Source organism: Vipera ursinii, assembly GCF_947247035.1.
Source record: "Vipera ursinii genome assembly, chromosome: 1".
In the NCBI taxonomy this organism is placed as follows: Eukaryota; Metazoa; Chordata; class Lepidosauria; order Squamata; family Viperidae; genus Vipera; species Vipera ursinii.
The window spans coordinates 67,046,841-67,068,705 of NC_139512.1; the positions used below are offsets into that span (position 1 = coordinate 67,046,841).

The window sequence follows — 21,865 nt, forward strand, 5'->3', positions numbered from 1 at the left end:
GATTTAACATACTAGATGCTAATTAGGTCATTTTTAAAATGTATTCTAACTCTCTTTTAAATTTTAATTCTCTCTTAAATTTTATTTCTTTGCAAGGGTCTTTGACTGCAGTAAATTGAAAATTGAGATTCATATTTGTACATTAACAGCTTATGGATTCTTGGAGCTGCAATTCTTTTTAGGAGAAAAACATGGATATCATTTAAATGAAGAAAGTTGTTGGGTGGCTTTTCCTACATTACGCTATTTGCTCTTCCAGGAGCAGGGGTTCCTATTCACGTTTTGCTCAGTAGAGAAAGCATACAGCACAGAGTGAAAAGAAGCTCCTTCTCCTGATGTCCAGCTGCTTATGTGCAGGGAATTTGTTGTCATTTGGCCTATAAAATTACTAATGGAGAGAGCCTCTCTGCTTTCCACGTGATATTGATTCATTTAGTGAAAGACCAAAATTGCTTCTTTCCATAGTAGGATTTAAGATGTAAGATTTTTTTATTTTCTAAGTGCTGTACTATAGTATGCTAATTTTGTTTTTATCATTTCTGGAACTCATAATGGCTTTCCCCCCCCTAATAATCTACCTTCCACTGTACTTCTCTCTCTCTTTTTTTTACAGAGTTTGCCACTTCAGACCCTCTTAAAGTTTATGATTCACATTGCTAGTGGCATGGAATACCTGAGCTCCAAAAACTTTATCCATAGGGATTTAGCCGCTCGGAACTGCATGTAAGTCCACAACATCCTTTTAGAAGAGTTAAAGTGTTCATTAAAAAAATAAATTTAGAGTCGCTGGATTGGGAAGGCCTAACTGTACTTCTTTGGGGAAGAACTGGGGCCGAGGTTAAAATAAAATACTTGAAATCTTATTCTAAAATACAGGTAGTCCTCGACTTACGACCACAATTGAGCCCAACATTTCTGTTGTTAAGTGAGACGGTTTAAGTGAATTTTGCACCATTTTACGACTTTTCTTTCCACAGTTGTTAAGGGAATCACTACAATGGTTAAGTTAGTAACAGGGCTGTTAAGCGAATCTGGCTTCTCCATTGCTTGTCAGAAGGTTGCAAAAGGGGATCACATAACCCCAGGACACTGCAGTCCTCATACATATGAGTCAGTTGTTGAGCATCTGAATTTTGATCATATGACCATGGGGATGCTGCCATGGTCGTAAGTGTGAAAAACGGTCATAAGCCACTTTTTTCAGTGCTTCTGTAACTTTGAATGGTCGCTAAACAAACTGCTGTACGTTAAGGCTATCCACTTTGGTGTTCTAAGTGATAAAAGCGAAGAGCATCAAATAAATCCTAAACTTCTAGATTCTGATACTTTTTCGGCAAAAATATTAGAACGACTAGGCATTGGAAAATCTCTTCGATGTGATAGCTGAGGAATTGGCATTGTTTCAGGGAATGTGTATTTGCACTTTTCTCCCTTTCTAGTTGTTAGAATGAGCAAAAGAACAATAAGAAAGGTAGGCAATTTTGGATAAAAGTCATCTGTATTCTTTAAGGCTATTCGTTTTAGCCTGGTTGCTGAGAGAGGAGCAATGACAATGTATATCCTGATTTATTGAATTTAGGAACACCACCCAGCTGAACTTCTGTGCCAGGCTTTTGGTAGTTAAGATACTGTAATGAGATGTGAGAATAACCTTGGGAGACAGGAAGAGGAACCACAGAAGTAATGGGTGGGTGGGGGGTTAGAGAAAGAGCCTTGGTGGAGCAGTGGGCTAATGCCTCCTTAAGTAATACCAGCTGCCTGCAATTAGTGCAGGTTCGCATCCCACCAGGCTCAAGGTTGACTCAGCCTTCCATCCTTCCCAGGTAGTTAAAATGAGGACCCAGATTGTTGGGGGCAATTAAGCTGACTTTGTAATAATGCCGCTTGGGGGTGTGTGTGAAAGCCCTAATAAGCAGGCATATACATAGAATGCAGGCTACTGCTAAGCTTGTAAGCCGCCCTGAGTCTTCGGAGAAGGGCGGGATATAAATGGAATTAAAATAATAAAAAAGCATCTCAGAAGGAACCCTTTCTTCTACTCTGAAAAGTAAAGGCAAGGAAGAGGTGCTTTCAGACTTGCAAGATTCTATTACTGCAATCGTACAGTAAGGTTAGTGTTAAATAGCGGGTTCTTTGGCGCAGGAATGAAGATGCGAAGCTGAGTACAAGGTAACTCATAGTTTATTTGTGCAGAAACTGTAGTGGGGAAAAGGCTGCAACTAGCCGCAATATATAGTCTAGCCCCTAGGCGGCAGCCAATAGGTTTGAATCAACCATTGCCGCCTGGAGATAGCCAATTGCAGCACAGGAGACTTGTAGTCTGGGTTGCTGGAGAGCCGTTAGCTGCTCCAGCAAGCCACGTGGTATTCTTTAAGAGCTCAGTACATAAGTGGCTTCCGGTGGCGTCGCGGCGCCGAAGACAGCCTTCCCGGGCTGCCCGCGGCTCAGCTGTTTGTTTTTTCGCCCGTAACAGCGCCGAACAGCTGTTCGGGCGAAATTGAAGCCCCCTCCTCGGGAGAAGAGGAGGGGGTGAGGCCCCAGGTAGGGGTTGAGTTCTCCGAGGCCGCCTGAGCTCGGAGCTTGGGCGGCTGAAGGATTGAACTCCCCCGAAGCCTGGGTTGCTCCCAGCTGGCCGGCGTGTCTGCTCTGAACTTTTTGGAGCAGAGCCAGGCGTCTGCGAACCATCCCTGCCTGAAGAAAGGACTATGATTTAAAGGAGCAGGCAGAGCGATACAAGAGATAAAGGTGAAGAGGCTTATTTTATTATACTCTCTAACTACTTGAACTTTTTAAACTCTAAGTGAAAGTGCGTCATATTTGAGGATTAAAAGATGGCGGCGAAACCTCCCCCTAAAACTCTTCGGAGTGGTGGATCCTCGCCAGTGCAACAATCATCTTTACAGGCGTTGCACCCTTCTGAAGCGCTGACAGCGAAGGAGTTTCGAGATGCTGTGGATAAACTTTTGGACTCAATTAATCAATCAATGGCTGACAAATTTGCGCAGATGGAGGAGAAATTGGAGAAACTGGAGGAGAGAATGGAAGAGAGGATGGAACAGAAGCTCAGCGTGATGAAGGTAGACATTTTGTCTTCAGTGCATAAAGTGGCGGAATGTGTGGAAGAATTAGATGAAAAGATGGATGATTTGGCTCAAAGGAATGCTATATTAGAAGTTAAAGTAAGAGAGAATGAAAATGTAAGAGACAAACTGGAGAAGGACTTAAGCTTAGCCCAATTTTACCAGATGCAGTTTGCTGTTAGAATCAGAGGCTTAAAAGAGGATACTAAAGAAGATTTGAAGCAGCTGATCTCTGAGGCTTTTGAAGAAGTATTAAACCTGCCAGCATCTGAAATAAGAGCAGCTATGGATAAAGTGTTTCGGGTGAATTCATGGATTGCCAGACAGAGGAAGTTGCCTAGAGATGTGGTGGTTTATTTTGCAAAAAGAGAGATCAGAGATCAAATTATACAAGCTGCCTATGATGTTAAAGTGGTGATTGCTGAACAAGAAGTTTTGGTTTTAAAAGAAATTCCTCCAAGGATTTTAAGGGGAAGGAAGGATTATACATTCCTCGTGCATGAGCTCAAGCAAAGAGATATAAGGTTCAGATGGGAGATTCCTCAGGGGCTGATGGTGATGCATGAAGGTAAAAGGTACCGGTTGATTACTGTGAAGCAAGCGCGTGATTTCTACAATAATGTCCTAAAGGCAACCCCATTAACGCTCCTGGAAGCTGGAAAAGGATCTGGAGAAGAAGAACAACAAGAGGAGGAAACAGAGGAAAGTGGCGTGGGAGGAGATCAAGTTACAACTTCTTTGGATGATCCTAGAGAGCAAAGAGTGACGCGTGCTGCTTTAAAACGAGCAAAGAAAATAATAGAACAAGATCAGCAAAAGTCTTCAGTTTCTTCGCAACGTACATACAGTCAAGCTGTGGGAGGGGCACGGCCTAAAGAAGTTAGTCCTATCAAGGCTGTGGTCCAAGGGCTTCTGGATGATATGCATGGCAACTAAATTTTTAACTTGGAATGTTAATGGACTAAATTCACCGCAGAAGAGGAAGAAAGTTTTTCAATATTTAAAGCAATTTAAGATAGATGTTATATGCTTGCAAGAAACGCATATTAGAGTTTTGGATCAAAAGTATTTACTGAACTCGAGACTGGGTACGCATTTTGTTGCCTCTGCAGAGAATAAGAAAAATGGAGTAGTTGTTTATGTTAAAAATGCCTTAACAGCAGACTTAATTGAAGCAGACAAGCATGGAAGATATGTTATGATTGAGCTGCTCTTAGAAGGTAAAAAGATGCTTCTAGTTGGACTATATGCACCTAACCAACAACAAGCTGATTTTTTTAGCTTACTTCATACAAAGCTTACCCAGTTGGATTATAAATCTTTTATTATTATGGGAGATTGGAATGGTGTTCTGGATGTACACTTGGATAAAGCTGGAGCTTTTAAGCGTATTCCAAGCCACGCCAGACTGCCTAAAACTTTTTTTGAATTGAAGGATGATCTCGAATTGCGAGATATCTGGCGGGAGAGGCACCTGCAGGAGAAGGATTATACTTTTTACTCTGACAGACACCAATCTTTCTCAAGGATTGATTTTATTTTGATGACTAATGATTTCTTTTTGAGAACTAAAAAAGCGAAGATATGTGCAAGAACTATTTCAGACCACAGTCCAGTTTGGTTGGAGATTGATAAGGAGAAAAGAGACAGGCGCTCGTGGCGCGTAAATGAGAACTTGTTTAGAGACCAGAGAAATGTGGAAGAATGTAAACAGCGGATGAAGGATTTTTTTGAGATTAATATGAATAAGGGTACCTCTATGGATATGGTTTGGGATGCTAGTAAGGCCTATATGAGAGGTGTGTTGATATATATGAATAATAGACGTAGACGTGTAGTGGAAACCAGAAGGAAAGAACTGGAGAATGAAATAAAGGAAAAAGAAAGGGCTTTGATTTTGAATCCAGGGGACGTGAAGATTAAAGAGGCTATTAGGCTGTTAAGAGGACAATTTGATAAATTAATGGCAGACCAAGTGGCAACCAATCTGCGGTTTGCTAGGCATAATACTTTTTGCAACGCTAATAAACCAGGCAGATGGTTAGCCTATAGACTGAGGAAGAAACAAAGGGCCTCTAATATAGACAAGATTGAATATAAAGGAAGGGTCGTGTTTCAACAGAATCTTATTAAGGATGCTTTTGTGGATTTTTATTCGAAATTATATACCAAAGAGGAAATTGAGGTAAAAGACATTGATAAATATTTGGAGAATGCTAATATTCCGGTCCTTACGCAAGCACAAAGAGAGGGGATTAACCAACTGATTACAGAAGAAGAAATCCTTACAGCAATTAAGGATTTGAAGGTTGATAAGGCGCCCGGTACAGATGGCTTGTCTGCGGCTTTTTATAAAAATTTACAATTTGAGATGATAAAACCGTTAAAGGAACTGTTCCAGACAATCCAGAGGGGGGGAAAGGTGCCACCGTCTTGGAGAACAGCTTTTATCTCATTGATTCCGAAGGAAGATCAGGATGCTACTCAAGTTAAAAATTACAGACCGATTTCGCTTTTAAATACAGATTATAAGATATTTGCTAAGGTTTTGGCTAATAGACTGATGAGGGTTCTGCAACAGGTGATTCATGGGGATCAAATGGGGTTTATTAGTGGTAGGCAAATGAAAAATAATGTTAGACATATAGTTGATGTGTTAGAGTATTTGGAAAGGCACAACCAGATCTCTGCAGCGCTAATCTTTTTAGATGCTGAAAAGGCTTTTGATCAATTGAATTGGCAATTTCTGTTGAGAATGTTAGATAAAATGGATTTTGGGGAAAATTTCTTACAGCCGATTAGGGCATTATATCAAAAGCAAACTGCCCGAATCATAGTTAACAATAGTCTGACGGCAGTATGTAATATTGAGAAGGGTACAAGGCAAGGATGTCCGTTATCGCCCTTGTTATTTGTATTAACTTTAGAGATATTATTGAACAAGATTCGGAATTCGGAAAAAATTAAGGGGATACAAGTTGGAGATCAGGACTATAGATTGAGAGCATTTGCAGATGATCTGGTTGTTACAGTGACCCAGCCAGAGAACTCTGTTGTGGACCTGATAGAGATAATAACACAATATGGGAAGGTTTCTGGATTTAAAGTAAACATACAGAAAACTAAAATTTTGGCTAGAAACATGACAGTTTCACAGAAGGCCTTCTTGGAAGGATTAACTGGATTTGAGATTGTTAAAAGGGTTAAATATTTGGGGGTAATTTTGTCGCCCTCGAATACAAAGCTATATAAAAATAATTATGAAAAATTGTGGGGGAAAATTCAAAAAGAATTGGAGAGTTGGCAAAAATTACAATTGACTTTGTTGGGACGGATTGCAGCAGTGAAAATGAATGTCCTGCCCAAATTTTTATTTTTATTCCAAATGATACCGATTCTTAAGAAAGACTCTAATTTGGAGGAATGGCAGCGTGGTATCAATAAATTTGTGTGGGCAGGGAAAAAGCCACGAGTTAAACTTAAGATTATGCAGGATATTCGTGAGAGAGGTGGCCTTAAATTGCCTAATTTTAAATTATATTATGAAGCTGCTGCATTAGTAGGAATAAGTGATTGGATCAATTTGACGCAATCGAGGTTATTAAATCTTGAGGGCCATGATTTGTTGTTTGGCTGGCATGCATATTTGTTGTATGATAAGAAGGTAGGTACTGTGTTTAGGACGCATATTTTAAGACAGGCATTGCTGAGAGTTTGGAAGAAGTATAGACATAAGCTAAGTTGTAAGATACCATTGTGGGCAATTCCAAAACACGCAATAGAAAATATACATGCTGGTTTCAAACACGATGAGACTACCTACAAGGAAATTTTAAGTTTGGAAAGGAATGTTTGGTGCTTGAAATCATATAGCTTCTTGCGAGAAGAGAAGGTTGTTCAAACATGGTTTCAATATACTCAGTTACGGGCAAGGTGGAAAGAAGACCAGAAAATTGGATTTGCAACGATTGATGAAAATCTGATAAAGCAAATTAGAAATCAGGGACCTGCACATATTAAACGGATATATCTTGCATTGATAGAGATTGATTCAGAAACAGAGCTTGTTAAGGACTGTATGATAAAATGGGCCCAAAATATCCAGGAAGTTATTACAATGGACATGTGGGAGAAGATTTGGGTGAGGAATGTGAAATTTACTCAAGCTCAAAATTTAAGAGAGAATTTTTATAAGATGTTTTATAGATGGCATTTAGATCCTAAAAAGCTTGCAAGTATGTATCCGAATTATCAGCCTAAGTGTTGGAGGTGCGGGGTTGAAGATGCAACATATTTTCACATATGGTGGACATGTAAAAAGGTTAAGGCCTTTTGGATTAAAATTTGGTGGAATATACAGAAGATCTTTAAAAGGAGGATAAAGTTTTGTCCGCAATTTTTTTTGTTGGGAATAATTGTTGATGCTACAGTGGTGGACTCCAAGTTGATGCTGAATTTAGTCACGGCAGCAAGACTTTTGATAGGACAATATTGGAAGAAAGAGGAGCTGCCGACTATAGAAGAATGGACTTTAAAGGTTTCCGACCTGGCAGAGATGGCGAAGATATCGGCTTATTTGAAAGATCACTCGCAAGAACGTTATATTATGGAATGGAGAAAGTGGATTGAGTTTATCCAGAATAAGTATAGGGTTAAGAAGTTTTATCTAGCATTCGAATAAGTCTTCTTTCGTGTTTTTTCTTTTCTTTTCCTATTTTTTTTTTATATATATTTAATAATGTTAAGTTTTGTTTGTTCTTATATAAGTTAGAGAGTGATGGTTTTTAGAATTTATGGTTGTTAGTATATGGTTGCTTATGATTGCTTTTATATATATATACCTTGTATTTAGCTCTGGGAAGTCCGGGGGGGGGAGGGGGGTGGGGGGGAGGGAGGGGAGGGAAGAGGGAGGGGGGAAGGGGGGAGGGAAGGGGGGAGGGAAGAGGTAGGGGGGAGGTAGGGAGGGGAGGGTGGAGGGGGATGGGGGTTTTTAATGGAAAATTGTATTGTAAAACTTTTCAATAAAAAAAAAAAAAAAGAGCTCAGTACATAAGTTAGTACTTGCGTTTCTTGTTTCGATGACTTTGAAGGGCTGATAGATGCATGATTGCTCCCAGCTTTGTTCTATTCTTAACATGAAGGTTTCGATTTAGTATTTCTTTCAAATTGAGCCAGTCATTGGATAAAGACTGCACTGTTCCAGGGAAGAATATCGCTTGATTCAGGGTTGGACCTTAGGAGTTGGAAAATAGGAAGTACTATGTATGTTTACTGCCCTGAATTACTTATAAAATAATAAAAGTGGGATAATAATCAGATAAGATAGATAGATGATAGATGATAGATAGATAGATAGATAGATAGATAGATAGATAGATAGATAGATAGATGAATAACCAAATTCTTTGAGACTGTGCATGAGAAATACATAATGCCGCTCCCTTGAAGGCAAGGATCCAACCCCAGAATCCCTCTGGAAAGTGCTATAGCTTTTGTGGTATAGAAAAGTATTAAATACACAAGGAGTAATCGTATCGAACATATAAAATAAATTCATGAGGAAAGCAACATGAAGTGAATCACCTACTTTTTCTCTCTTCAGAGCATAGTCAGTTGTAAACTTCGGCTCATGAGCACTAGCAGGCAGCCATTAAACACTTAAGACTGGCTCAGCAACAGCCTGAGCAACTTTTATCTCTCTGACTGTTCCTGACAAGCATGCTGTGTTGGCACAAAGAGCTCTAGTCTGAAGGAGAAAATCTAAACCTACTGTTCCTGTGTTCTTTCAGTTGACGTGCATTCTTCTACATCTTCCCCCACCCCTTCTTTTTTGGTTTCTGTTAGGCTGGATGAAAGCATGAATGTCTGTGTTGCTGATTTTGGGCTTTCAAAGAAAATCTATAGTGGAGATTATTACCGTCAGGGCTCTGCCTCAAAGCTGCCAGTGAAGTGGCTTGCATTGGAAAGCCTGGCGGACAATCTCTATACAACTCATAGTGATGTGGTGAGTGAAGATTTTTTTTTGTCCTTTTGCTTTTGTTTTCATATTTATCAGTGAGATGAAGAGATATATTATTCTATTTTGCTGGCTAGGTATTCAGTCATCACAGTCATGTTTATTTTTGATGATCTTTGCACCATAATTGTTATAGGTGCTGATACAGGTCAAAGTACAAACCAACCAGATTTATTCTGCCATATAATCATGAACCAGATCATGTAAAGTGAATGTGCTAGTTTTTGACCTGCATTCACACCTTCCTTTGAAACACATAGGCAGAAATGAGATCTGGATCTTCTCCAGTCAGCGCATTAAAGGTTTTATTGGTAGAATAGATTTTAGATCTTTAACATGGCATTTGTGATTGTTTATATAGGACCCTTGATACCTATCAAGTTTAATGCTCTGCATTTTTAAAAAAACTTTTAACTATATGTGTGTGTGTGTGTACATATGTATATATGTATGTACGTACATGTACATGTATACATATACATACACACACACATACACACACACACATACATATATATATATAAATTTAAAAGTTTTTTAAAAAACACAGAGCATTAAACTTGATAGGTATCAAGGGTCCTATATAGACAATCACAAATATGATGAATTATATCATATTGATCAGGCAAAATCTTGTAAAAGCAGGACAGGAAATACAGGTTTAAATCCCTCATTGAGAGAAGAATTACATTTCTAAGTGAAGCGGTCATTATGTGAAACATGTGACTGTACCACTTAGCGACATCAACTCCGGTAGTCACAGTTGTGGCCATTAAGTGAGGGCCTCACACTTCTCCTGTCCTACCATGCTTGCCTCCACTTCAATTTTCTCCGCCCCTCTTATGTTTCCCCAATCTCTGCTCATTTGCCGCCCCCCCCCACCCTCTGTCATCCTCTGCTAACCCCAGCAGATGTTCATTCTTCTTCCTCCTGCTGACGTGTACCTAGCTAAATTTTGAGCATGTGACTGCAGGAATGCAATGCTGCAATGGCTGTAACTTTGAGTTCCAAACATGCATTCATCTCCATTGTAATTTCAATCAGTCGCTGAACGAATGGCCGTAAAGCAAGAATTACCTAAAATGTAACATCTACACTTCTCTGACTTCACATGAAAAGGAAGGTGGACTGTATACTATATCCTAATCTGAAGTCTCTGTAGGTCCTTTCTTGCAGTGGTGATGAGTATCAAGACTTGGATGCTTCTAATGCGCTATACACAATCACTTAAAAGTACAAGTCTTTGGGAGATCAGTTCCCAGGAGTGTGAATTCCACTGTTCCAAATAAAATGAAAACTGCCACATACTGCCTTCTGGTGGTCAACATAAGTATAACCATGACCCAGGTGGTTTGTACAGGAAAGTAAAGCCTCTCTTTTGTTATTCCACATGTATTCCTTTGGTTATTATGTACATATACATGTAAGCTGAGTATATATACGTAAGCTGAAGAGTTCTAAAAAATAACCTGTTCATGCAAATCACTACTGATTACCAGACACAGTTGAAAATGCTTTTTTTTTTTGCTCGTATGTGTAACTCCTTTTCTTCCTCACCTATTTCAATTCCATTTCAGTGGGCATTTGGTGTGACTATGTGGGAAATTGTGACCCGAGGACAAACTCCGTATGCAGGCATTGAAAATGCAGAAATATACAACTACCTCATCGGTGGGAACAGACTGAAGCAGCCGCCAGAGTGCCTTGAAGACATGTGAGTGGCTGACCTGCTTATTTTCTTACCCAGGCATTGGCAAAAATTGTCATGTTTTCAACAAGTGTTCACATACATTTCAGTACTCTTTGAAAACCTACCTACCTACCAATGCATTATGCCTATAGGAGTGATTGCATCCACACACTTTTAATTTGGAAAAGAAATCTGGTGTGCTTCAAGGAAATGTTTCTAAATTATTTTAAACAAGTATTTATAACCTAGACAGACATGGAGGTGCCCCACTATACAAATGCTCTATGCTCAGCACATGTTGTGTTGTACAATCACAAAGTCATGTCTCTGTGGCCCCATGGACTAGAGCATGCCAGCCCCCCATCTCCACAGTCCCAAGCCCATGCCTACAATGTCTAACCATCTCATTCTCTGCGATCCCCTTCTCCTTTTACCATCAATCTTTTCCATCATTGGGGGCTTTTCCTTTGACTCCTCTCTTCTCATTTGGTGGCCAAAGTATTTGAGCCTTAGCTTCCGTATCTGTCATTCCAAAGAACAGTCAGGGTTGATTTCCTTTTAGAGCATATATAATGGATATTTATTGGGAATGAGTTCCAGTATGTCAAAGATGTTCAGCATTTTAGTGTCCAGAAGTCTTATTTCCTCATATATACATAGGACTAAAATTTTCTTTTGTTCTCAAGTTTTGAAAGTTCCCAGTTCTGGAAATTTTAAAACAGGATAAGCCTATTCTAGGATTTAATATAGCATTGCAATATATTTTCCAAATGACTAAAATTCACAAATTTACGATGAAATTCACCATCTTAGTTCAGAGGGATTCCAGGAATCAAAAATAATGATTTGAAAACTATGTAGATTGCAGGTTATCCTCGTTGCATTATTTTAATATTTATTTATTATTGCCATAGATAATTCCACCTAAAAGTATGTGTGATTGTTTCACAGTCATATTTATTTATATACAGCACTCGATTAATTTGGAAAAAAAGCAGATCTTGCACTTGTGGGGAAATGCTAGGAAGAAAAAAAAATACCGCATTCCCAAAAAATAGATTTCTGCTTAATAAACACACAGAGTAGATAACTTAAATACAGTAACAATTCAACAATGATGGAATTATAACGTAAATGAAGATTAAAGATGCAAAAATATTAATGGTGTATATTCAGTTTTAAGTATCTTGAGAAATCATCCAGTGGACAGAATATGTATTTCTATTATTCATTAGCCTCCATACCCATCCCTATGATGGAGCTCATTATCAGTAGCCATTTTTCAAGAGGGAAGGGACTGCAGATGGCTCTGCTTGTTTTGTCTCAGCACTGTCCTCTGACTTGCCTTGCAGCTACGATCTCATGGGCAGATGCTGGCATTCGGAACCCAGGCTACGTCCAAGCTTTGGAGCTCTGAAACTGCAGCTTGAAATGATTTTGGCAAGACTGTCGTTGCTTTCAAACAGTCAGGACCCTCTTTATGTCAATGTTGGGAGATCCCAAGAAGCTTGCAGGAGCGAAGTCGCCATGAATTGTCCCTTTGAAACCTTGAATGGTGAAACAGGAGCAATTGCGGCTGTGACTAGTGACTACCGTTATATCATGAACCCATTGTGCCTTGGAAATGATGCAGAAAGTGAAAGACATCTGGATTTATCTGGTGGAGAAGCTCAGAGCCTCCTTTACGATCTGGAGATGGGAGCAAAACTATGTTAGCCTAAACAAACAAACAAAAAACTTTACTTTTTCCTCCAATAAGATGTGTGTATCTTATTGTATCTCTTATGGTATCACCAGAGACAGTTGGAAGCTGCTTTTAACCAACAGAAGTTGTAATAATTAATGTCAGCTGCATCTGTGGCTTCTGACAGCTGTTTTGGAGCTAACATCTCAAATTGATAGAATCACCTCCTGGCCTTCCAAAGGAAACCCTGCAATTGTCTGTGAAATGCAGGAGTAGGAGTGGCCTCTGGACAGCCTGCTGAGTCACAGTATTCTCCCTGGGAATTGGGGTTAAGTACTCTGCATATTTTGGGGTGAGGGTGTTTTTTTGCCCCCTAACAGATATGAGAGAAGAGGCGTGTGCCGCATACTCCAAACAGTGGATACTATCTTTCAGAGCATGAGAAACAAAGAGCCTAATTTAGCAGTAGCTACCTCAGTGGTCCTCAGACTGGGTTCTATATTGCGGCTTCTCTATAATGAAGAAACAATGGGCTTTTTCCCAGAGTGGTGTTTAGTTGGCAGAGGAAAGCACTCCTGGAAAGATAAGAAAATTGAGCAAGGGTGTTCTGATTTCCATCTTTCAGCACAGGTTCTTATTTGCCTACTTTTTTCCCTTCTGATTTGAATCATACAGATTTTTTCCCCATTTATAACAAAACTGACCATGTACGGAGTGTTAGAATTTATGGGAATAATGCAAAACTAATAAAAAGACCTGCATTGGAATAATTTTGCATTAAGATCACAATCTTGGACCCATTTACCTGACAGTAATCTCACAAATTCAATGGGATTTACTTATGAATAAGCATTATAAGAGGGACGCGGTGGCTCAGTGGGTTAGGACGCTGAGCTTGTCAATCAGAAGGTCGGCAGTTTGGCGGGTCAAATACTGAGTGCCGCGTAACAGAGTGAGCGCCTGTTACTCACCCCAGCTTCTGCCAACCTAGCAGTTCGAAAGCACGTAAAAATGCAAGTAGAAAAATAGGGACCACTACGGTGGGAAGGTAACAGCGTTCCATGCGCCTTTGGCGTCTAGTCATGCCGGCCACGGAGACGTCCTCGGACACACGCTGGCTCTTTGGCTTTGAAACGGAGATGAGCACCGGCCCCTAGAGTTGGAAACAACTAGCACGCATGTACGGAGGAACCTTTACCTTTACCTTTTAAGCATTATAAACTGCAAAATTCTATTTCAGTGGGCACACTTTTTGGCATATAACTTCACTTCCGTTTCCTGTCTAGCTACTACAATGATGTGGCTGAAATGTTAGCCTTGATTTCCATATGTATTTCTTGGGAATTTGGGGGAGCCAGACTTCCCCCAAAATGAAAAACAAAGTGCTGAGGGGTTTCATATGGGTTATAAGTATATATTGCTTATAAGTATAAGCAATAACATTTTATTGCTACAAAAACACACAAAATGTCTAAAACAATAAAGAGCCAATTCTTTAAAAATATATTAATTTTATGCATCTATCCTGCCACCGTTTCTTTTCTTAATAAATATTAGCGCAACTAAATAAATGATCGACTGACATTAGTGGAATACTTAGAGGACTTTCTTTTCCTAATACAAAGAAAGAGGTGTTTCCAGTTTGAAAGCCTGAGAATCACTGGCTTGTAAAATTAAAGGTCTTCTTAAATGCTTTTTCAGTTTTTCTGTAAAAATTAAGTTCCATTGCATTATTTTGTGCCTTCAAGTCTTGACTTCTGATACAGCTGATTCAGCAACATTCCAGAAAAAAAGTTTCCATTTTTAATCTGTGATTTCTCAGTTCAACTTGAATGATTAGTCACAATAGGAAAGTACCGTATCATGTGATTTCAAATGATATGGCAATGAAAACGTTTGTCCTTCTAGCTATTTCAAATATAGTGTAAGCCTTATGGCTTGGGTCCCTAATGTGATGTCCAGAAGCAGCACTGTGCCTACCAATACATGTCTTAACATCTGCTAATATCTCTACCTTCCCTGATTGTATTTATTTACATTCTTTTAGTAAGCAACAGTGATTGGGAAGCTAGCATGTTTCAAAACACAGCATCAGCGCTAAATTTCTAACAATATCACTGGACTCTCATAGGCTCTGACAGCATTTTGGGAAATTAAAATGATCAGTGGCTGCAATTTGTGATTTCATTTTCCTTCTAGTAAAAGAAGTTTTGTGACTAACCTCATTTATCTTGGCAGCTATTTGGCAGGAAAGCCTATAGTATTCTTTTAAAATGCTAAATGTGCTCACTGATTTAAAAAGGTAAAAAGGCTTAAAACTCTCTTCATTAATGGTGTTCACCAAAAATGTTTCTTCTTCCCAGTTGTAGAAAATAATCTAAAATTTCTGTAATTCCAGCCATCACAGAAATCCTCATTAGGGACCTTGACAAAGTTCTTTATAGCTATTAATTTACCTTTTAATTATTTTTTCAATCTTTTTTTCTCACAAAAATAGGATGCTTAAACATGATATGCCTCCAAGAATTAAGAGAGGAATTACCATACTCAGGTGGCAATACTTTACAAAGTAAATAATTTATCTGTGCTATTCCATCTCTGCTATTGCATCTCTGCCTTTTTCTACCCCAGCTCTCCAGATAAATGCTAAATGTGAATGTTAAATTCCATCACAAGACACTGAACTGGCCAGTTCCTATGGGGACTGAGGACCCCTGCTGTAAAGCGCTATGCAGTGGTATATAAGTCTAAATACTATTTCTATTAGTTAATTATGCTACATTTGGAGGATAGTAAAAATGGTCCCACCAGACAATTGGGAGAGAAACAATTTATTAAAAGGCAGAAACAGTATTTGGCCTTCTATTTCTATCTGTCCTATGGAAACATTTTCTTAAATTCTATCACCAGATTCCTTAACAACCACTATGAACTATATTATAATGTTCATTTCCTTGTCTGCCTTGTTTGCATATTTTGTGGCTTTTTTACATAAAAGCAGGGAAACACAATCCATCCTGGCCAGAAAGGGCAATAACAAGGATGATTGTTGTCCAAAAACCTTCCACATCTGAACAAAAGTTGTGTGTGTTTGGGAGCACAGCAAACTGCTCCTATGCCTTATTCAACCACATCCCTTCACTATAGGGACCTTTCTCCCCGATCTAGTACACAATGGAATAGAATCTTCACATCATCACAATGCACTGTTATCAAAAGCAAGTCATTAATGTGGTGCATGGCAAAAGTGGGGGCATGCTAATGATATAATTATGAACAATAGTCCTGTCAGTGATGTTAAGGAATTCTATATTTCATGTTCTGGCTTGAAGTGAAAGAGTTGGGATCAAATAATTAAGCTATGTAGCCCAGTTTCAAACACCATATTTGCATCTATGTCTCAACAAGAAATAAATGTTCTGCAATAGTTTATGGGTACTTACTTGATTGAATTAAACCAAATATAAGCATGCTCTCATGGGTCCTGTTGGCTGTGAAGTGGGCGTTGCCAAAGCACCTCCCTTCTATTAAGCTTGCTTAAAAGAAACACAGGAGACTACTGCGCAGCCATATCCTGGCTTCAATACTATGTGATGTAAGACATTGTAGTGAGCAACAATATGACCCCATTATACTGTACCTACATACTAAGATCTGAATGTTTTTCCTTGTGTATTTCTCAGTAGCAGAAAACTAAAAATCATGCACAATGAACAGGTTCTTGTGGGCTTTGGGAAACCCTGTTATATATATATTTTTTAAGGGAAGGGGTTAAAACTGTATAGATAAAAAAATCCCAACCATGTGAACACAGAATCCTGGGGATAGAATTGGGATGAAATTGGGGAATGGTTAGACTGATGATAGAATGGAATAGAGAGAAAGATGTCCAGAGATTTTCTCCCCTTTTAACACTTAGTGCTTTGTTGTAGGTGTAGGAATTCAGTCTCTGTGAATTCAATTGGATTTACTCCCAAATAAATGCCTGTGGGATTACAGATTGTTTATGCAGCAGCCATTTGGCAAGAACAGTAAATGTACATATAAAATCTAATTTTCTGAAGCATGTATCTAGTTTTTATGATTTTTTTAAAAAAATAAAATATGTACTATGTCCTATTGATTGACTGGTTATATGCTGTTAAGTTGCTGTCAACTCTTAACAACCACATACATATTCTCCAGGAGGAACTGTTCTCTCTTCCTACAGTGCATCCAATACCAATGTCCATCTATCTAGTAATCATCTTCTTTTTACTTTTTATTAGGCCCCTCTGCAAAAAGCTAGATATTTGCATAATGTGTCCAAAGTAGAATAACTGAAGCCTGATAATTTATACCTCAAGTAAAAACTCTGGGTTGATTTGTTTGACGAAACATTTGTTTTCTTAGCTGTCCATAGTATCCTCGTGACTTTGCTCCAACACCAACATTCAGAAGCTTCAATTCGTCTTTTACTCATTTTACTTTGGTTGCTTTTTAAAAGACCAAAGTACAATTGATTACACTGATACATGGAATTAATGGAATCAATGGAATAATAAGATAAAATGCATTGAAACAAATGATCACCTTTCTTTGCAAGACTGAATAGGCAAAATTGGAGCATAAGATGAAATTATACAGTCTTACTCTTAATACATTAATAATATACTAGGATTCAAACAATGTGCTAAATGTAAGCCATGGTTTGTAAACCTCAATGGTTATATTTGCAAACTATGCTACAGTAATGTGCAGGAGATCCCCAACACTAGCAGTATCCTGAGATGGTGCTTCTCAAATATGACAAAAGGCTAATTTTGGCTGCCATAACTCTTACTTGAAATAAAAAGCCTTTTAAGCCTGGTAATAAAGGTCCCATGAGACAAAACAACTGTTTTTACTCTTTAACTCCTCCAAACCTTAAAGCCAAGTGGAAAATTATCTTTAGCCTTCCACTGAAATCTCTGCATTATAAGAAAACTTCATGAAGTCCAGTAGTATATCAAGATACATCATGTACTCTGTGTCTCTGTGTCACTTTGAGTTAGTGTTGATTCCTGGTGAATGCCTGGACAGTCCCTGAATTTTCCTTGGCAGGATTTCAGAAGCAGTTTACCCTTCTCTTCTTCCTAGGGCTGTGTGTGAGTGAATGCCCAAGGTTACCCAGCTGGTTTTGTGCCTAAAATGGAACTAGTACTCAGAGTTTTGTTTCTAGTCTGGTGCTTTAACCACTACACCAGACTGATTCTCATGTAGCGACAAGCTCCAAACCAAAAAACGTTTCCTGTTTGTACTCCAAATGAACCCCAGTACCGCACATTGTTCTAAGGACATGTATGAATCCCAAACCTTTATCTTGTATTATCATAGGCATGGCACCATTGCACGTGAGGCCATATGCCAGTAGTGAGGTCCTAATACTTGCCAAACCAGACTTTTAGAGGAGATGAGACTGTTGTTATGAGGGGGTCTATTGGGAGGAATATTGGGGGGGGTGGGGTTAGGCTGTCTCAAAAAAACCTCAGAAGGCATCTGCAAACCACTCCTATGTGATTATTTGTTACTGCCATTCATAATTTAAAATGGGCTCACATGATCTCTTGATCCAGAGACTGGGGGCGGGAGCCATATTCAATTTTTTAAAAGGCAGGTAGGGTCCAGCCCATCAGGGGAACAGATGTTTCAGCTACGGTGAGGGAGAAGGCATATCTCCTGGGTCCCGTAAGATGATGCTTCTTAATAAATGGGACACAAAGCATATTTTCATTTTATATCAGATGGACAAAGAAAAGTGGAGACAAACTCACAAATAACTGGCTTCTATGTCCATACTGATGCCTGCATGCTGTTTCCTGTAAAATGCAGAAGGAGGTGGCTCAGCAGACTAATTTCATCTACATTCTTCATCCTCAGACAAAATCTAAACTTCAGACCTTGTTCGTAATATCTGACCTAGTTTTTGTTTTTCTTTCTTCCCCTGATTTCAATGTCATATCAGTCTGACAAAGAGTTCTGAAGGACTCAAAAATGAGCAGGCTATTAAAAATACCATCAAAATATGGGTTTCATTTATCATAGAAATGGGATTTGGTGCTGATAAAAGTGCTATTATTCCTTTGTAATCCATATTTTTCACACAGCATTTTCAAATTCTGTATTATGTAAGATGCATAATTTAATTCCTTTTTTTGAAAACTGCATGCAAGTAGTCCTTCATTTACGACCATTTGTTCGGTGGCTGTTTGAAATTACAACAGTGCTATATAGGGACTACAACTTGTCATTGAAGTTACAGCTCCTGCAGCACCTCTATGGCCACATGATGCAAATTCAAGTGCTTGGCAATCGAACCCACTCAAATGACCAGCCACAGGATGTGACAACTGCTCCTACCCACCTATCTTCCCCCCATCCCGCCCTGCTGGGTCCCAGAGGCTTTGGGCCTTCTCCCTACCCTGGAACATCTTGGTCTGCTTACCTCTTCCAAAGATTGCCTTTCCAAGAATGCTGAGCTAATGAGATACATGACCTTCCTACAGAATCAGCTCATGCCATCCTGGAAGTGGGACCATTTTGGAAGCGGATGCCATTCTCATAATCTCTCAGAAGAGTGTGATTTTCCAAATCGTACATTCAAAATGTGCGAAATTCACCCTTCTGAGAGATTGAGAGAATGGTGATCAGTACCAGAATGGTGCAAGTTGGTCTCTGTAAGAAGGCCATTGCTCTTTTGGAAAGGCAATGTTTGGAAGCTACAAAATACATATACTTCATATTTTATTAATCTTTGTGCAAGCTGTGTCACAGTATTCTAGACTAGGTTTTATCTGTGGGTCTTTTATTTATTCAGATTATTATTAAATTGTCTTCTAATCCAGTAAAGTCCCCTAAGGAAATTTACAAACAACCCACAAATTTTCAGCTCCAAAATTATTTGGTAGAGAAAAACAGACAAATATAAAGGGTAAAATTAGTACTCTTAATGACACTGGAAAACTAAGCAGAATGAAGTAAATACCCATACAAATTCACATAGGAGGACACATCTAATACCTTGGGGGACAATTACATATCTTGAAGATTTTGGCTGGTGGAATCCAGAAGACCTTTTTCTAGCACGGCTCCTGCCCTTGGAAACATCTTGCCAGAGAGAATAAGATCTGCCCCCTATTTTTTCACCTTCAGGATAGGCCTTAAAACTGGCTATGCTGGCTGGCCTGGGGTCCTGAAGGAAAAGTTATTGGCTGGAGGTGGTTAGTCACTAACAGAGAAGGCACCCCGCCTTTTGCCTCCAAACTCTTTTTAATTTTTGTCATTTTAATGCATTTTTATATTTATAATCATTGAATGTTTGTTTTGAATGGTGTGGTGGTGAAGATGCTCACCTCCCACTCAGAAAGTTGAGAGTTCAATCCTAGATAGCAGCAGATGTTTCTCTCCCAGAGGGCAAAAAAAAACTGCTGTGAACGCCATGTGATGTCAGAAAGGACATCCAGCCACTCATCTCCATCCAGTCGGCCCTGATGTTGTGATTCAGCGTCAGCCTGTGGTTTCGGCAGCTGAGTCAGACAATTCTGAAGAGGACGAGGAGGAGGGATTTGGAGAGCCTTTGGTTGCAGAGGAAAGTTCTGATGCACCGCAGAGCTCTCAGCCAGGCCCCTCCCATCTTGTTCCTCCTCAGACCCAGCTGTGTGAGCCTAAAAGATTGGAAGAAGACGATCCACAGCTGGCTTTGTTCAGGGACGCTCGAAGCAGGAGGCAGACAAGCAGAAGTGAACAAAGAAAAGCAAGGAGGCACCTTGGGAGAAGGCAAAGAGAAGCCACACCTTGAGACTGCCTTCTTACAGAGACCGACTTGCACCATTCTGGTACTGATCACCATTCTCTCAATCTCTCAGAAGGGTGAATTTCGCACATTTTGAATGTACGATTTGGAAAATCACACTCTTCTGAGAGATTATGAGAATGGCATCCGCTTCCAAAATGGTCCCCACTTCCAGGATGGCATGAGGGGAATGTGTGGGAGGTGCTGGTTGCTGAAGGCAACCGTTTGAAGAGCTTCTGATATGGTCTCGGTCTGTATTTGTTTAACTCTGTTTTGAACTGTTTCGTTTAGTTTTTGGAAATAAATTTGGTTGGCTTAATTCCAGCCTATAGAATATAAAAAAGGGGTTGTCCCTGACATTCCAACAGGGCCGGTCGTAGGCTGGAACAGAACACCTGACTCTACCCCGAATTAAGGGATTACAGGATTGTAAAAAGGGATTTTTTAAATTGTTGAATGTTTTATCTTGATATAAGCTGCTCAGTTGCCTGAACTACAAGATGGCCAGCAAATAAATTATCTAGTGGTTAAAGCAGTCTAGAAAGCAAGAGACCTTGAGTTCAAGTCCCGCCTTAGCCATGAAAGCCACCTGGGTAACCTTGGCCCAGTCACTTTCTGTCAGCCCAACCCACCTCACAAGGTTGTTGTTGTGGGAAAATAGGAGGAGGAAACCGTGTTGGATATGTTTGTTGCCTTGAGTTATTTATAAAGACAATAAAGGCAGGATATAAACAAAAAAATAAAAATAAAAATGCTGGCGGGGATTGAGGATTGGTACTACTTAGTAAAGCAAGAGAACATTATTTGTTTTACTGGAAGTGTCTGATCCACAGAATTGGAAGGTGATAGCTTTACTCTCTGCATACATAAGCCCTTTCCTTAAATTGTCCCATTTTAATTGGTGAGAACAATTCCCCGGTCTCAATGCTGAGGTAGTTTAGGTTTCAGAATAGGACACTATCCTGCCTCAACAATGAGGATGAAACAAAGTCTGCTGTGATATTTTTGTGTTGCCCAACAAACTGGAGGAAATTGCATTCGCACAGCTATGAGGAAGAGTGGTTGGAAATCAAAAGAAGTGTTGGCTGCCTGGCAAATTGCTATAGTGATGGTTGAGAAAGAACATTCTGTTACAGTTTGCTGAAGACAAGGCATAGTTCTCAATAAATGCTCTAGATGCATCTTACATTGCTTAAAGAACCTCCTAAATTAAACTATGACATATTTCAAAAACTGGCTGAAAATACTATTACCTAAAATCAATCTTTATCAGTTTTTTTCAATGTCTGTTTTCAACTCTTCATAGATTGCCTTACCAGGCTATATACTACCCTTGATATAATTCTTTCTTCGGAATATAGCTGCCAAATGTTGAATTATTCTCTTGTGATATAGAGAGCATTTGTGCATTTGATAATTATCAAGGAAAAGGAAGTATAGTGTAGCAGTTTAATAAGAAGAAATAAAAGAAAATGGGAAAACTGTTTGAAACTTAGCAAAAAGTAATTTGTTACAGAATGCCACAATTGTGTGAACACTTTACTATTTCCATTTTTCTAAACACATTAATAAACTTGTATGGTGG

The 21,865-nt window shown here is 39.2% G+C and overlaps 1 protein-coding gene across 1 annotated transcript in view; it reads left to right on the top strand.

The window, feature by feature from the left end:
- The window catches only part of TYRO3 (TYRO3 protein tyrosine kinase), a 73,835-nt gene extending 60,510 nt beyond the window's left edge, over window positions 1-13,325 (top strand). The window contains exons 16-19 of the mRNA XM_083365878.1: window positions 614-723; window positions 8,925-9,084; window positions 10,674-10,810; window positions 12,139-13,325. Coding sequence (XP_083222004.1) covers window positions 614-723; window positions 8,925-9,084; window positions 10,674-10,810; window positions 12,139-12,502 — 771 coding nt within the window. The 3' untranslated portion in view covers window positions 12,503-13,325. The remainder of the gene's footprint in view (window positions 1-613; window positions 724-8,924; window positions 9,085-10,673; window positions 10,811-12,138) is intronic.
- The last annotated feature ends 8,540 nt before the right edge of the window (window positions 13,326-21,865 follow it).